This window comes from Scomber scombrus, chromosome 16 (assembly GCF_963691925.1).
Source record: "Scomber scombrus chromosome 16, fScoSco1.1, whole genome shotgun sequence".
Taxonomy (NCBI): Eukaryota; Metazoa; Chordata; class Actinopteri; order Scombriformes; family Scombridae; genus Scomber; species Scomber scombrus.
In genome coordinates, this window is record NC_084985.1 from 8,551,501 (window position 1) to 8,569,368 (window position 17,868).

General features: G+C 39.0%; 1 protein-coding gene across 2 annotated transcripts in view; it reads right to left on the reverse strand.

The window, feature by feature from the left end:
• Nucleotides 1-17,868, reverse strand: part of sdc2 (syndecan 2) — a 401,227-nt gene that overhangs the window by 345,847 nt on the left and 37,512 nt on the right. Inside the window, exons 2-5 of one of the 2 annotated variants that reach the window (XM_062435355.1) lie at nt 15,907-16,021; nt 14,977-15,149; nt 13,252-13,378; nt 9,267-9,433 (exon numbers count right to left, since the gene is read on the reverse strand). In XM_062435355.1, the coding sequence (XP_062291339.1) occupies nt 9,270-9,433; nt 13,252-13,378; nt 14,977-15,149; nt 15,907-16,021 (579 nt within the window). In that variant the 3' untranslated portion in view covers nt 9,267-9,269. Of the gene's footprint in view, nt 1-6,866; nt 9,434-13,251; nt 13,379-14,976; nt 15,150-15,906; nt 16,022-17,868 lie in introns of those variants that run through there. The other variant, XM_062435354.1, reaches the window with a different exon arrangement.

Sequence of the window (17,868 nt, forward strand, 5' to 3'; positions counted from 1 at the left end):
ACTGTGAGATTCAATAGAGTTTGACATGAATGAAATCTATTTTTAATTTCACTGAATAGGCTTAGCTTTTATAAAACACTTACATTTAAAAAAAAGAAAAGAGGTCACAAGGCCAGTGGTGTGCTCACAATGCAATCTTGTTCTCTCAATCCCTTATCTAGTCTGTCAAATTGCCCTGACCTAAATGAAAATGGACCAAAAATTGGATGAAACTGAATCAAGACACAATTCTGCTCTTTGAAACTGTCTGTGTCTGTGTTCTTTTACAAAGCACAGTCAAATCTAATTTGTTATCAGTCCAGATAGAAAAAGAAAATCATCACCACATGTATTTTCTTAAACAAAAGTGAGAACTATGTTTTGAGAGAAAGAGAAGTCTTAAACAGTCATTCTGTGATTGATGAAGGATTCTTGTATTGTGTATTGTTGCATTAACAGAGCATTGAAACCCTCTTTTCTCCTCTCAAGAATGTGTCAGGCTGTCAGTTATTATACATACAGTTATTACATTCTTCTTTCATCCCAGTGTTTGAAATATACTTAACAATTAACCTGGACCTGCTTCATTTATATTTAAAACCAAGGAATTCAAATTGTTCAAATTCCCCAATGGATCATCCAAACTAAGCAAGAATTTTGCATATTTAGTTCATGCTTCCCTGCCTAATGTAAAAAGCATCATTACGCTCTAAAACCTCAAGACTAATTTTACCTTCTTTTTTTTTTATAAACGACTCAGAAAATGAAGAGCTTTTGAAAAGTGGAAAGATAATAAATGAGATGGAGAGTAATCCTACACAAAAAAACGGGTACAAATTCAATAGCAGTTCCTTCACAACATTTAGACATGATTTACCTCTTAAGCATCTCCCAGCATTAAAACCTCTGATCCTAAGAAGTACTCAGCTGAGCTCACCTCCCTCACAGGAGTGGATTACATCAGCTCTGAGACATTTTTGCTTGTAGGAAAAAAGAGGAAATACAGCTACATACTTATATCTCCTCTGTCCTCTTTGACCACTCAAATCCTTAAATCCAGTAAAAAAAGATGAAAAAATCAACAAAAGAATGGTTTACATCATCATTTTAGGCAGGACAAAGACAGAAGAGGCACGGAGATTGGGCTTTATTTTACAACACGACCGTCAAATGTATCAGCTAATGTGACATATGATGTAAAAATGTCCTCCCGTCTTGGCTGGATCCAGATTTATTTCTTCTTACACCATCCCACTCCTGCCACAATTGCCTGTGCCTTCTCTCTTACTCTGCCTACTCTGATTATATTCCATGTTGAGCTGGACAAGAAGAGCTTTTATCCAATGAATGTGTGTATAAATTCATTTATTTCAAGTGTTGAGGTGCAAATTGGCACTCCCTAACATGTACTAATCTTGCACTAATGGATGAAAACAGACCTATACACAAATAATCATGCATTATGACACTTCTACAACATATAATACAACCGTTAGATGATAATACACATTCCTCTGGACTGCTTGCTTTGACTTTTAAAGTTGAGTTTTGTCCTGTGGGTCTGATGAATGTAACAGCATTCCTGCATCTAATCAGCGTCATCATGCTCTGCACAAGCACTTGACTTAGACCTGTATCTTGGTGTGAATGTTTTTGCACATTGAGTGGCTTTTAATTTGACTTGAATTTGTGATGTGTTGGTCTCTGCTCAGTAATTCTTTATACTGCAGGGCATACTTTGAAGTGATAAAAAAAAGGCTAAATAAAAACGCATTCTTGATTTCCCCGTTAATTGTGGTGGTTTGTCATTGAATTTTTCCCTTTGGACAGTGAGGCACAGATACTATATAGGTTAGTGTACATGAAGGAAGTTACACCACTCCGACTTTTTGTTTTTGTTTTTGTTTCCAGTCAAACTTTTAAGTTATCTTGCATCTGTCTTCTCAGCCAGGTATGTGTTTTGCTATCTCACTTCCACTTCAGTGCACTGCAATAAAATAAGTTGTCAGACAGAGCATTGGCTTTCTTTGAAGCTATGAAGCATCATTATGCGTCAGTGGCTGTAGCTGCAGCTGGTAGAATTGAGGCTTAGGCTTGTGGCAACGACATAAGACCAAAGTCAGCCCAGGAAATATAAAGCTGAGGTTGGATCTTGGACTTCAAGACTTCAAGCGTCATCATCATACTGTAATTATCACTGTTTTCCTTGCCAGGCGTGGGCTTGGACCAGTGCACTGGCCTGATGTAGTGCAGTGTTGTGTCTGCTTGCTATGCTGCTGTACTCTCTGTTTGGGTCAGTGAGGTGCTACGTGTCCACCCTAGTCGGGCCCAGGCTTAGTCTCCAGCCATGAGCTCTTATGAGGCCTGACAGTCTGTTTACCTTGGACGCCATTTCCTTGACGTTTCTGCATGGTTTGGCGCTGACGAGCAGTTGATGGCCGACAGCTTTATTGAATTAACTCTGCAGTTACAAAGAGAGAGAAAAGAAAGAGACAAAGGAAAAGATAGAAAATGAAAAAGAGGGTGATGAATAGGGGAATATTATGAAGTGGTCTAAAAGCTACACACCTGTAAAAATGTCTATCTATCTCTTTCTCTCTCTCTCTCTCTCTCTCTCTCTCTCTCTCTCTCTCTCTCTCTCTCTCTCTCTCTCTCTCTCTCTCTCTCTCCTGAAGTAAACACATGATACCGACCCCTCACATTAACCTAAACAAAACACAAACAACATATAAATCCTGGTTGCACTTTGACACAAACTGGAGACTAGAAGGGCAAACACATGCAACACAGCTGCACAGAGTGTAACAGACAGATTGGGAAATGTTTGTGACTGTAACAACTTCCATAGAAATGTCTTTTCCTATTGGTTCTCTGCTTCACCACCTCCCCTATATTGGTCCTATCCTGGTGGGATGTCTTGTACAAACTGCCCCTGGGCAAATATCACATACCATATTAGAACATACTGACCCGATTCCTTAGAAAAGTGCAGAAGAGGAGTATTCACTTAAAACAACATATCGAAAACGCAGGGGTCCCTTTATCTTGTCCCCCGTGAACCATGCAGACACTTTTGGAATAAGCATTGATGCATGAACCTTCATCTCCCCTGTTCATTTCTCATCCTCAAAGAGAACATCACAGAGTGGCCCTTTTCACAGCATGCAGGTCTTTTAGGGCGCTTTCAGTATGAATAACCCCATTGTGATTAAGCAGCCCATAAAATCACAAGCCAATATGAATTTAATGTCTAAAAATAGAAGATAATCAATGCTACAACACAATGTAAAGGAATAATTCAACATTATGGTGTGTGCACTTATTTGAGATCAATACCATTCTTTTGTTTGTAGAGTAAATATAAAGCTACCACCATCTAATGTTTAGCTTAGCTTAGCACAGACTATAAACAGTGAGAGGCAGCTAGTATGGCACTTTCTAAAGGTAACAAAACCCACCCCCCAGCATCTCATCAGCTCTCTAATACATTATATCTTGTTTGTTTTGTTGAATGTAAGAACATCATGTTTTGGTTTACAGGGAGGGTATGTACTATATTATTTCTTGGCGGGGTGTAGTGACTCCCTTTAATCTTGTTGTCACAGTGAGGTTTCCACACAACCAGCATCTGTTAATCTCAGCTGTGTCCCCCTGTTTCCTGGCTTCATTTAGTACATAGTACTGGTCTTCATAAAAATCATATCTCCCAAGGTGTCTAACTATTTCTTTAATCTTAATTTGATTCAAATGAAATTTCTCCCATAGTTTTTTTGTTACAATTCCTACATTGGTGTTGTTTAAAAGTATACCATGCAGGATTTTCCTAAAAATAAAACATAACAAAATAAAACAGAAAAACAAAAATTAAAGTAATCCCTCTCAATCATCACTTATCATCATCAACTAGAAGTGTGTATTTATTGGCAGAGACTTTGCTCTCTGCCTGTATTTCCTTATTATTTTGCTGTGCTCCAGATGCTTCTGTGCGTCTTTGGGCAGTGGGTGTGTAGCCCCCAGCCAATAACAGTGCAGTGACTCGTAGCATAGAGAGTATGCTGGATATATAGCTGCATTTATATTTGATTCAGTGCTTCTCTGTCTCTCTCCTCTGCTGCTCCTCTGCTGCTGTGAAACAATCAGAAAATAATGTTTTATTTATCTGATTCGCAACTTTGTTCTCGCCAGCGCAGCTCCCTCTCTCTTCATTCACTCTCTAGCTCGCTCTCTCACCCTCGCTCGTAGGGCCGAGGAGGAGGGGCCAACTCTGAATGCAGCGTGTTTACAAACACCAACCGAGAATTCCTGCATAATTTACCATTTAATAGTGAAGTGAAAAAGAGAAATGTTGCTTTTTCTTGATGAGCAGCACTGCAACTGTAAACACGGATTATACAAATCCTGATGTGTTTAATGTGATAACCCTGAGCGAATACACCACTTGACGAGAAAAAACCTGCGCTGCCCCTCGACAGTTTAGTCAGAGCTCATGTCAGCCTCACTGGATTCTCATTCCACTCAAGATGTGCAACCCTGTGCGAGATTAATCCCCACTGTTACTCTAATCTCCCTCTGTAACAGGGTCAGATTAGGGCACTAAAATGACATGGTGGAGCACATAACCACATAAAGATTACTCATCTGCACATTGGTAATCCCCTTTGACTTTAAGTAATGGTAAGGGAGCAAGAGTATTAGTGGTAGCCCTACATTTTAAATATTTTACTTCTGTATTCTATATATAGTTACAAGCAAGGGCGCTGTAAATCGGAGGTCCAGGGGGCCACTGGCTCTCCCAGTTTACCTCCTCCTACATCCTTTTTTAAAAGTGGAGTGTGTAGAAATTAGAGGCATGTAGCGAAATGGACTTGGCAGAAATGGGAATATGATATTTATAAGTATTTTTTAAGTGTATAATCACATGCAAATAAGAATAATCCTTGTTAAAACGTTGCATTGACTTACATTCATGGTCGACAGCCATAACCCTGACCTTAACCATCACCAATTCATCGCTTACCCAAACCTGAACATAACCTCACGTCACACTTTACCCATAGCCTTAACCAGGACTTCAATAATGATGTATTGCCTCATTAGGACTGGGCTTTGGTCCCCATGAGGACTACTGGTCCCAACGAGGTTAGTGTTTATACTGGAAACGGTCCCTAAGGAGTAACAAAAACATGCGCACACACACATACACACACACACGTACACTTTTCGGCCCCTGCACTTCTGAAATGAATCTGGTGCCTCTAGATACAGGACACCCTTTTTTTGAGGGCAGCTTTGCTGTGGGGTATTTTTGGCTTTAGGGTAACATAGTAAGAAAGGCTTACACTTGAATAATTAGCCAAATGAGCACTTTGTTGGAGACATTTTGCAAAAGTAGATAATGAGGTGTTTGTCTCAACTTTTTTACACAGTAACACTTGGTAATAGATCCCAGCAGGAAAATTTGCTCAAAGATATAAAAATAGATAACATATAAACGGAAAGCAAAGAATCTTCCTTAATTACAACAGAGCAGCATGACTGATACAATAATTGATAGTAATACTAATGTGGTTCTGTATTTTAAAGAAACATTTTGTGTGTTTTTGCAAAGAGTAAAATGAGAAGATACCACTCTCATGTCTTTTAACTACAGAGCTGGAGAAAGGCGGCAATTAGATTAGTTTAGCATAAAAACTGTGAGCATAAAATCAGGCAAAAGCTGTGAGACTAGTTCTGTCCAAAGCAAGCAACAAATACCACAGTTTGAGGATGAAGCCAATTTAGATGTACCTTTAAGTGCAATGCCAATGACAGATGCTTGCTCCAAAAAAAATCCTTGGTTCAAACTGACTCTCATTTAAAAAGCATCAAATTCTCTCTAGGAAAACTTTTGGAAACTTTTGCTCTGTTGATCAGATTTGAAGATCTGTGATATCTGCTGCATGGTCATTGATTGAAAGCTGTGATTGACAGTTCAATAACCTGCTCTTCCTGGCTCTGATTCCTGAGTCAGTTTATGTCACAATATTTCAGTAAGTTTAATGTTACTACCTGCCCTGTTAGCACAATTTAGCTAAAGTAGCTACCTTTACACCAAGTACCGATGCGTTCTGAGTAGGATAGTGTTAACCTCAATCTGAGGTAGTGGTGCGTGTTTCCAGAGCATGAAAGGAAACACCTGGCGCTTCTTTTATGGAAGTCACCAATCATAAGCAGCATCTCAGGGTTTCAAACCAGTTGGTGACATGACTACTCGCTACATCCATCTTTATATACACTTCATGGTCCAAAGGTAAAGAAACCCTCTTACCAGCACTTCTATAGCTCATATTACTGTATATTTAATTAGTCAAACACTTTGACAGAAAAGCAAAAACTGTTATATAATGAGCCCTCAACTTTTTTTCTTTTTACACACATATACTTTCTAAAGTTGAAAAAAATGTGCCTTCCAGCAACCTTAAAGCTTACTAATTAACACATTACATCTTGTTTATCTAACCTGTACACGAACAGAATATTAAAAGGTCAAGTCGTGATTTTACAGTAATGTGGTGTAACTATTTCTTAGATTTCTTATATAACGAGTGGAAATAAGTTAATTGGTTACTTTACTGATGCTGGAGGTCCCCATTTTTGGTACCTTTTGAAAGCTGGGCTTTCAAATCTTTATGCTAAGCTAAGCTAATCACTGCCTAGCTCCTGCTTCGTAGCCAAGGCTAAAGTATGAGTGATATCGATCTTCTCATTTAACTCTGCAAATGAATAAGTGAATTTCACAAAAGGTCAAACTGGAGCAATCACAAAAATACTTTAAAAAGGTAAATCTACAAGTGAGGAAGAAAAAAAACAATTGGGATTTTAAACAAAGAAAACCACAACCAGTTGGATATTAGGCCACAATGTTTATTCAGTAGTGTTGTTTCAACTTATAGATACAATACTGTCAGCTTTTGTAAGACTAAAAAAAAGTTACCATTACAGTCATCCATGCACACAGAATGCCAGTCAAGTCGTTTACACCCCTCCTTTGTGTACACACCCGCCACATGCTCACCTTGAGCAAGTACATCTCCAAATGGTAGGCACTTTGAAGGTTTAAAACATTTGTGAATATACATTTATATATATTTATATATCTTTTCATATACTAATAAGCAATTGGACTCAAAGGTCAGGTCTCTAATAGAGAGAGAAAGAGAGAAACAACTAAAAAAGAGTGAAGAAGAAAAAGAGGAAACAACATGATGTGGCCATGGTAGAGGGTGGTGGGTATGAGAAGATGGTGGGAGTAGAAATACTGTGTGTCTTTGGGTTTTCAGTATAGTTCAGTACCGTAGGTCCTATGAAAGGATAACAGAGATGGTAAAAAAAAAGAGGATAGAAGTGGACAACAAAAGGATCAGACTGAAAGGAGAGAAGAGGAACACGAGGGATGTTAGGAGTTTAGACGATGTGACAGCATCAAGCTACCCTATCTACTTCACATTACTGTACAGCTGAAAAAGGCAACTTCACAACCGGCCGGACAAAACGCACGTGTCTCTTCAGACCAAGTTAATGCCGACATAAAAATAAGAAGGTGACAGACAATATCTTTTGATCATGTGACTTTTACTTTCATGTGATGTAGCTATTTCACAGCTGCGATTTTGCGGCGTTTTAATCATTTGAAATCATTTGGGAATACAGAGTGGCATGGAAACATTGTGTAGGTTTTAAACCTGGTAAACAACCACATTTTTTCAACAGGCAGCAAACCACAAGCACAACTAAAGCTTTTTTGAAATGCCTTCACTGACCACTAAAAAAACGCAAATCGCCCTCAGTGTGAGTGTCTTGTCAAAGACTAATTGTAACACTGGAGTCTTACATTTTCTGTGCAGACTTATTCATCAATAGGTAGTCATGCTAGTTTTTGTAGAGAGGGGTTCTGCTGTTGTTTGCTGCAGAGGTATTTGCTCTGCATGTGGGGATTCAGCCCAGGCCTGGCATGTTTGTGTCCGAGCAGTAGCAGGCCTTCACTGAGCAGATCTTTGGGCCTAAAGCATCAACACTAGGACACAGACAAAAACAGCAGGCCACCCGGGTGGCTGCATACAGTTGAGTGAGAAAAAGAGAGTGCTGTTTAGAGGGGCAGGATTGACAGCTCAACTGGCCGTGCTCCAATCTGACTAAAAAGAAGGTGGGAGTGAGAAAGGGTTAGTGTAAACAGAGAGAAAGGGAGGAGGGGAAAGGAGATGTAAGGGTGCTAGCAGAGGGCCGGTGCAGTCAGTAAACTCGAGGGACACAGTGGGGAGGTGGCTGGAAAAAAAAAATTAAAAAACACAAGCCACAGAGAAGGAACTTCACCCCAAAACACTACATACAAGCTGCACGACAGCAGTGGGAAGCAAGAGCAGTGAATGTGCAATGTGAAAGAGAATGCATTTAAATAGAGACATAGAAAAGAAACAAGATTTGTGATTTTTCTCGAGCCCTGACACACTTTTTTTGTCATCTTCTGAAGACCAATTCCTGGGTATGAAAATAAAATGGAGAGAGAGAAAAAAAGGCTACACTGAGAATAAAACAAAACAAATAAAAACAAGACATAATGAAACGCTCACGTTTTGACTAAAAACTGATGTGAGAGCAAAAAATAAACATTGTAACCTGAAGGGAGAACATTTACATTGACCGTTAACAGCATTAATATGAAGACCAAAGAGCTTCATCAAAACTACAAAGGCATTTTTTTTTTAACATCAGAGAAAAGATAAATTAATGTAATACACCTTTAGAGATCAACATCAGACATGCTAAGACAAAATAAAAAGAAAAAAATGAAAGTAGGATTGATACAGAATAATTATATTCAATTATTTCCACTTTTAAATGTTTTTCTTTACAAATAACATACTGCTACAGTTAAAAGTAGTCAGCGACTAAAAACAAGCTCCTTTGACAGAAGACAGATGCGATCAGCTTCCTCGCCTTTACAGATCCTGTTTTCATTGGGTTTTTTCTTGAGCCTTTTCAAATAATACACAAAATGTTTAAATACACTGAGATTTGCCGTAAAACGAGAAATGCTTGGTTTTCATATTTTTTTTTTAAAAAGAAGAAAGAAAAGGTCTTAATTACAATACTCTATTCAAAAGCTTTCCTTTATGCTATTTTTCCTTAATCAACTTTGTAAAATTTTGTTGTTGTTTCTTGTTGTGTTTGAGCAGGTTTACTGTTTTGCATGGACTGCGTTTTTTGGCAGTCACTCGCGATTTGTCAATCTGGTGACGGGGAGGGCAGGGTTTTTATGCATAAAACTCCTTGGTTGGGGCCTTCTGATAGGCTGCGCCGGAGGGTTTCCTCTCTCCCAGGTCATAGCTGCCCTCATCCTTCTTCCTCATGCGGTAGACCAGGAGGAGGATGAGGAAGATGGCGAACAGGAAGCCGATCACGCCACCTGCAATAACGGCTGAGAAAGACAAAAAAAGAGAAGGTAACGATCAGCGAGTTCAAATCAATGTGTTCTGTCTGTCCTCATGGAGAATGATCAGTTCTCAAGAATTCAATTTGTTTACTTTTAGCAACTGTTTCTTCTGTTATTATTGTAACAAATTTCAACACTTATGTAATGCCACAGCAAAAAATCTAACCGGAGGGCTTAAATGTGGTGAAACAAGCCACCATTAGAGCTGAATGTAGAAATCAATGCAGTTACTTAATGCCATTGGAAAAATCCTCAATCTATCTCAAGAAAGGGCTTTTTTTCAACGGATAATTTCACCTGTGCTAATGTGTGCACTGTTGATGATTTTAGACGTTAATGTTGCGTTAAGGGGATGTTAAGGCTCATACCCTTAATTGGTTATACAATACTGAGCCTTGTTGCCCCAAATTGTGGCTGATTCGACATGGTCTGTATTCTAGTCAGACATCATGGGACTGGGGCTTTAGAGGAAGAAAACTGGTGATATTGGCTCTGTGCTTAACAGTCGGTCAAATAAATCCATCTGAGACAAACAAACAAGTAAAGATAAGCCATTAATATTAACCAGCGCAGCATGGCTTGAACTGAATCCTGTTCCTACTGATAAGTCTCAGCAAGTTAAAACATTGACAGCCGACACTGACTGACACTAAGCCAAAAGGTCCTTCATTTTTGATGAGTTCTTGTGTTTTGTGTTTTTGGAAGGGAACCTTTTTTTTTGGTGGCAGATTATATTTGTTGAGCTTGTGGCAAAAAAAACAGTTGCTTGTTTGTGTTGCCATGTTACAGTAAGAAGTCACATTTTTGTTTCACCACTGAAACAGTGTCTTGTAAGTTCATGCAGGCTAGGCACTTGCATGACCCAATAAATAAAATAATTAACTGGCTAAGTAACCCCTGTTCACAAAATAATAAGATGTTTAAAAGAAATAACATATCAGAAATAATAAGTAGGTCCTTGGTAACACTATTTTTTCTTTTTAATTTGTTTTTGTAATGCTGAATGTTTGCATGTTAGACTTTCTACAAGGGAAAATCCTGTGATTTAGTATCCAGCTTCCATGAGGAGTTTGTACACAGTGCCTTGTTTTTACAGGCTAAGTGGTACTAACTCTGAATAGTACACTGATTGCTGGAGTGCCTCTTTAAAGGTGCAGTGTGTAGAAATTAGTGGCATCAAGTAGAACAAACTTAGAGAAAGAGAAATAGAATATAATATTTTTAAGTATGTTTTAATGAGTATGTAATCACCTGAAGATAAGAATTGTTATGTTTTTGTTAGATTAGAGTGAGTCCACCATGTCTCTACAGTAGCCCAGAATGGACAAACTAAACTAGAGAGTGCCTTTTGTGTTTTTTACGGCCACTGTAGGTTCTCCTACATGCTTGAAAGTTACGGTTGAGGGCAAGGGGTTGTAACGTGCTACCTCACTGCTAGATGCCACAAAACCCTACACACTGTTCCTTTAATTCATAATTCTGTTACCTTGAAAACACTTGTTTCAAGAAACTATGTGCATTGCAGCAACTTTTAATGTGGTCAAACATGTCTTGGAGGACATAATAATATACAAGAATGCACACTGAGCTTGACCCCGGTGAGACTGAAACAGAAGGAAGGTTAAACTTTCTGTAAAGGGCACATTATGAATGAACTGTCGTGTAACATCAAGGGAAATCTGAACAAAATCCACACAGACCGTATTAAAAAACGGCCCCCCTCCAGCTTTGACCCTGACTCTCCTCGCTAATGCTCCTAACTCACCACATGGGTTTATTTCACTCCCCCATCCCAATTACGCCTGTATGAGGTTCTTTATAGCTTCCTAATCTGTTTAGGGTCTCTCTGGTGCTACAACCTGCCCTCTGCGCCACTTTATGTTTTCACATATTGACTGGCCCCCCATGGCCCCATGGGTAAAGAGCCTGGCACATGCCCAGCTGCTGAGCTGCAAGAAGCAGTAACGTGATGCAGAGCGAATAAGTGAAAATTAGATTATGGGCAATTATTTTTTATAGAAGTCATACAGCAGATGAAGAGTAATGGGTATAATCTGGAAGAAAGGTAAAGGAGATGAGGTGGAGGAGAAGGGGAGGGAGTGAGGGGTGGAAATGACCAAGGTATATACACACACTACATTTCAAACTTTAAAGACCTCATTTAGACTTTACAATGGCAAAACGCTTTTTTTGTCACGATTCATCAAAAGCCTATCAAAAGGAGAGAGATGTGAAGGGAGTCTAAGGGAGGCCGGCCTTTCTGATTTGTCTTTGCTGAAGTTGTTTTTTTTTGCATTTGCCAACACCAAATGGATATCACAACAAACGTAAAAGTTAAGAGCTGATCAATGTGTGCCTCCAACACAGAAAAAAGAGAGATGGTATCAGAGAGGACAATGATTTTCAGTCAGATAATTTCCTTTTCGCTCTCTTTCATGTATTCAAGGTGAACAACTGACTCACTTGTAACACCCACAATGCTGTGAACTCTACAGAGGTCCCACAGAGGGCCACAGACAGAGTTTATTAAAAGTAATTATTCTGAGAAGTAGATCTCAAAATAATAGTAGGTGGGAGACATTAGGGTAAATATTACCTAGATTTCCACAACTTTCCACAGCAGTTTCACAGAAATATGCTGACATTTTTTAACATGTAAAAATTTGAGAAATAAACACTGCTAAAAATACATCAACAAATTTATTGGAGGAGCATCAAACTGAGTGGTTACTTTCATTATAGTGTTTTAAATATTGGAAGGAAGGAATGAGTTCACATTTTTGGGGGAAAAGGCTTATTCACTGTCTTCACCAGAGTTAGATGAGAAAGCTAATACTACTCCCATATCTGTGCAGTAAATATGAAGCTACTGCCAGTAGCCGGTTAGCTTACCACAACAATTTGAAGCAGGGGGAAAAAGCTAGACTGACTATGTCCAAAGATATTAAAAGCATGGCTAGTTTCTAGCTAAGGTAACACGCTAGTGGTACCTTCATATACACTGTGGTATTACAGTTGCCTCATTTGACTCACTGCAAGACAGCACGTAAGTAGATTTCCAAAAATGTGGGACTAATGCTTAGCCTCACAGAAAGCAGATCTGAGCACTGTGTCCAATGGAAAAAGCTGTTACCATCCAAAAGTCCTTACATGTCAAATTAAAGGAGAGACAGACTTATTCAAGTCTGTCAGCATCAGTCAGGTGCCCAAATGAACACTGACACTTTTTTTTTTTTTTTGCTGGCATCAATCCTCCTGTTCATACTGGTCATTAAGAGATCCCTCTATATGCCCTTTCAATGTAAGTGATAGGGGACAAAATGTCAAAAAATTATTTGAGAGTTTACTTTAAGATAATATCAGGTTTCAGTCATCTCTTTAGTGCCAAATTCCCTCTTTTTGGTACAATCCTTCCTCTGCAGCTGAACAGGAAAACATTGTCCATCTAGACACAAAGAGTCAGTTTTTTATAAAAGAAGTATGTGAATGTGGAAGATATCCACTTCATTTCGCTAACTCAGACAGATGAACCTTGCATTATCTTCAAATAAACTTATAAATAAATGTTTTCTTAAAACAAGGACTGTGAGTTTGATTTTGTCTCCCATTGCTTGCATTGTAAACAAATTTGGAGGGGATCCTCTAATGGTCAGTAAACAGGAGGAATAATTACAGTGACTATTGCTTTTAGACAGACTTGAATAATCATGAACCTTTCCTAATAGCACATATATGTTACTCTTTGTATCAAAGTACTTTTTCAAAGAACTGCTTTGACATCTGCGGCTTACTATGACACATACCTGCCAACACCTCCGTCCTCTGGAAGAGGTTTTCAGTGCGAACCTGGACCTCCTGGGGCGAGCCGGGGGCACCAGTCGTACTAGTCATCTGGTTCCTCTGCATGTCCTCTGTAACTGGCACTGGTGCCTGGGTTTTGGAGGAAGATGGTGAAAAAGAGGGAGAAGGTTTGAGGTTGCTTTATTGACATAAACCCAGTTGCATTTCACATCCTATCCTCCATTTCTCTATGTCTGTGTGTTTAGAGGACTCTGGGACATTCGAGTCTTACAGCATTATCACTAAATTCCTCCCTGATGTGATCATGACTGTGAATAGTAAGAAAAAAGTGAAGATTTCACTGATCTTCTTCCCAGTGCCTTAGTAAAATAAGGGATCAAAATGGAACCTGGCCAGTGAAACCTATAGTGGTTGGCTTGGGAAGAAAATGGAGCAAATCCAGATTGCCCAAAAAGATTAGTGCAAGTATCTTGTGAAATAGGCAATGGAAACAGAGCCAGTGAACCCAAAGTTTTGCTGAGATTATGGTAGAGGAAGTGTCTGGAATGTGTCCAGTCCCACGTATACAATGCTTTTTTTCCCAATAACACTAAAGAAGGCTGCAGAGGACCAAAGTAGGAACCAAGCCAGTGTGTTTGGCCAAGGGAGCAGCGACAGGCAAGAGGGGAGAAAATGGAACAGGGCCAGTTAGGCTTGGCTTGGGGAGTTGAGACCTTGCAGATTAATCCCAAACAGATGTAGTATCCAGAACAGTACAGTAAGAGTGCAACACACAAGTGAGATCTAGGAAAGTTCCCGTATATGTGATTATGTCCAAGGGAGATGTAATCCGCCATGATTTGCAATTGAGCAAAAACACTGAGAATTGACGTGAGCGCTAAATCTTTATCCTGAAAGCCACCTCACAACTCTTGGGGATTTGGTGACATATTGGGTCATGCTAAGGCACAGCGTCGCTGAGTGAGGATGGGTACAAGTGACATTAGGCTGCGTTTTTGCATTTTTGTAACTTTGAACTTAATTTCAATGTAGGTTCTTGTATTTTTACAAATTTTGACTGTGGACTTTTTATCCTGCTTGGATCACAAATATGCTAGATGCCATGCTACTTGTTCCAGTGGATGGATCCAGTTGCTGAAACTATGCTCTTGCACCCTGCATGCCTTCTGATGCTTCCAATGATGTTGAAATATCCTACATTTGTTGGTTCATTTTATGTGACATTGCACATCACCACTCTGTTTTATGTCAGATTTAAAATAGCATTGTCCTGTGTGGTACTGTCTCATTCACTGTCTCATTGTGGCCCCAAACAGGGTTTTAAATTGCCAAAGTTGAGTCCAACAAAGTGAACTACTCTCCAGGTTTTCTATGCAAGTTTTGATAGCTTTGTTCAGCTAAATCAACCAACCCCAGGTGCGTATTTTGGGAAGCAAGCTGTCCTCTCCTGAACTTATCTCAGTTAGAAACAGTTTCACTTTTGTGATGTGAAGCAATGTACCTTAAAAACACTACATCAGCGTTTATTGGGGAATTCATTTTACCATGACTAATGTTTATATCATTTGGCCTTGATCAGTGATATCTGACAAGGTGTCGAACTTTTTGGCCATTTCTTGTCTTACTTTTGTTTATATCTCCAGCCATGTGATTTTCCAAGCTGGTTAAAACAATACACCAGTTATCTTCGGTTGTACTACAGGTAATCTTGATTTTGCTGTTCTTACCTCTGTTCTGAATGGTTTCTTGGGTGTGCTGGTCCTGGCCTTTTCTCTGACCGTGGCTGTCTCCACCCGGGGGGTGAAATCTTTGGTGGAGTCCTGGGTGGGTTCTGCTGCATTGGGCTCGATATAAACCATACTGACAGTCACCGTTTCCACAATCTCTACTTCACCTCCACCTGGAAGAAAAAGAATGACAAGAGAATAATGTTTTAATGAAGAGACAACGTATGAAAAATGTGCTCAGTATCTGTAATGTAATCTAATATAAAAATGGAAGAAATATGTTTCATATATGTGCAAATAGGTAAAAAATTGGGCGTGCATTTTATCAATGTTTTATACCTGCAGTCATGTAGTTTGTCTTACTTAACTTCACACTCTGTGGAGTTCATTTTATGTATTATTAACAGTTTAAATCTACCATAGATTACAGAGTGGCAGAGAGGAGTAATAAATTATACAGTATATTCATTATTGGAAGGGTTATTGATCATACTCCTGTCTCCTTTTACCTCACGTGACCCTCTCTGCAGTTATACGACCCTCTCAGAAAGAGGAGTCACTTTTGACCAATGAATGAACATTGTAAAAGGTGCTTACAGCAAGTACAGCCGAGGAGGTAATAAAAAAAGACATGTAAAATTTGCACACTTGCCCACGGCAGTCTGGGTGACAAGGCAATCTCAATTCAAATCGAGTGAGAGAAAGAGAGAGAGGCGGTGAAAGATGGAAGAGACAAAGAAATGAGAGAGATAAATAGAGAGGAAGGAGAAAGTGATGGCACAACTTAAGTCTGCTGGTGAAATAAGGGGAAAAACTTCATAAAACGTACCTGAAGCTGACTTGAAAATGGATAGCATCACACTGCTGGGTAATTGCCTGCTGAGTTTGCATATGTGTGTGTGTGTGTCTCTGTGTGTATATGATTCTTACCTGAGCCAGACCCTGAGTTAAAGTCATCATCATCTTCAGGGTAGTAACCTCCTGAGCCTGTGTCATCCAGGTACAAGTCATCAACCTGAGAGGAAGTCTTAGCTGCTTCTGCTATCTGTAAAACAACAAGAAAACAAAACAATGAGGACTTATTTCATTTTTATTGCATATATCTGTTTATAAAACACCAAGTGAAGATTCATTCTGCACCACAATCCACCAACAAAGTGGAGACTTTGACTATTTCCAGACTGCACACATTCATTATTTTAGTGTGCCAACAACAGCTAAATCAAAAAGTCTAAGTTATTATTCTGGCTTTTAAATCATTAAGCACAACAACTTTGCTTTGAGAACAACACTTCAGTTAGTCATTATTTCCTTAATTGGCAAACATAAAATCCTCTTGGGTAGCAATTCAAAGCTTGTATCATTAGTACATTTTAAATAGCACAAATCATCTGAAACCTCTGAGATTTTTAAGTGCTGTCAAAATAGACTAAATAACAATCTGTCCTTTGTATCAGCTAAAAAGTCGGAATGGATGCAAAGTGTACACACAAATGTGCTGCTGAGCTTAACAGATGAATAATATCTGATTTGGCAAGAAAACTTTTTCTGATTCTGATCTTTCAAACAAGACTATGTCTACAGTCATGCTAACAGCTCTGTGAGGCTTTATTTAAGCACAGTGGTGTTTTGAGCTATTTGCTAACATCAATATGTAAACACGCTCACAATGAGACATTTCAAAATTACAAATATGTACTTCATGGTCATACTAGAGAAAAAGTCAGGGGATCATAAAAGTCAGTAATCATGTGGGAAGCATGAATGTTAAAATGTGCAAAATTGTATGACAATCCATCCAGGAGATGTTGAGGTATTTCACTGGATAAGAGGCACTAAATGAAAAGTCAGTGGATCACCAAACACAACAGGATTCATCCTCTGGGTAAAACACTGTCATCACTATAAGCAAATGTCGACATTTTATGACTCAAATGAAGTGCAACAGCACAGGTAAGTGTCCTGTTGCAACATCTAGCCACTCCCACAGCAATGCTGCTTAACAACAGGCTGAGTGGTGGGAATGTTTGTCTTCCGGCTTAATGGAGTGATTGGCTGAAAAGACCACAGTTTAACAGTGCCTGCTTGTTTAGAAAGCGCCTCCTCACATGGTGTGTAAGTTGAAATTTTAGTGAGCAATAAGATAAGGAGACAGACTTTTTAAGTCTAAAGTAGCTTGCAGAGCCTGATGTATGTTGGATACTTAAACATTACTGCTGATGTAAGTGTGCATATGGTATATGCAACTGTTTATGGGTTGAGTTGAGTGTGTGTGTGACTGGAATAGCTATAAATGCATCCATGGCAACATCTATTCAACTCCTATTCACCAATTTGTGGTCAGCTGTACCTCTCTTCTCTATACTGATAGCCCTGCTTTAGAGAAGAAAAAAAAAAGAGTACAAAAGAAAGACCCCACAATATATCATCCCTGTGTGTGTGTGTGTGTGTGTGTGTGTGTGTGTGTGTATGTGTGTGTGTGTGTGTGTGTGTCTATTGCGACCATTAAGCTTGTTGCTACAGTTCCAGGTCTGCTCTGAGGAGGTTGTGCTGATAAACCTTCAGCTGAATGAAATTGGATTAGAGGAAGCAATCAATTGGCCCTACAGGAAGGACCAATAAGAAGGGTTCTTTTGTTAATGGCAAAGAATAGGCGTGCTGTGAGAAAGCTAAGAAAATGGCTAATGAGAAATTATCTCACATTCAAGCCTGTCTTCGACATTCTCTGTTTGGAGCGATAAAAAGCAAAGAGGGCTGAAATGCATGATTATTGTCATTATTAATTATTCTGTCAATTATAACTTTGACTAATTGTTTAGTCAATTAAATGTCAGAAGTATTAGATTTTACAAGAGCCCAAAAATGATGTCTTCAAATTGCTTGTTTTACACA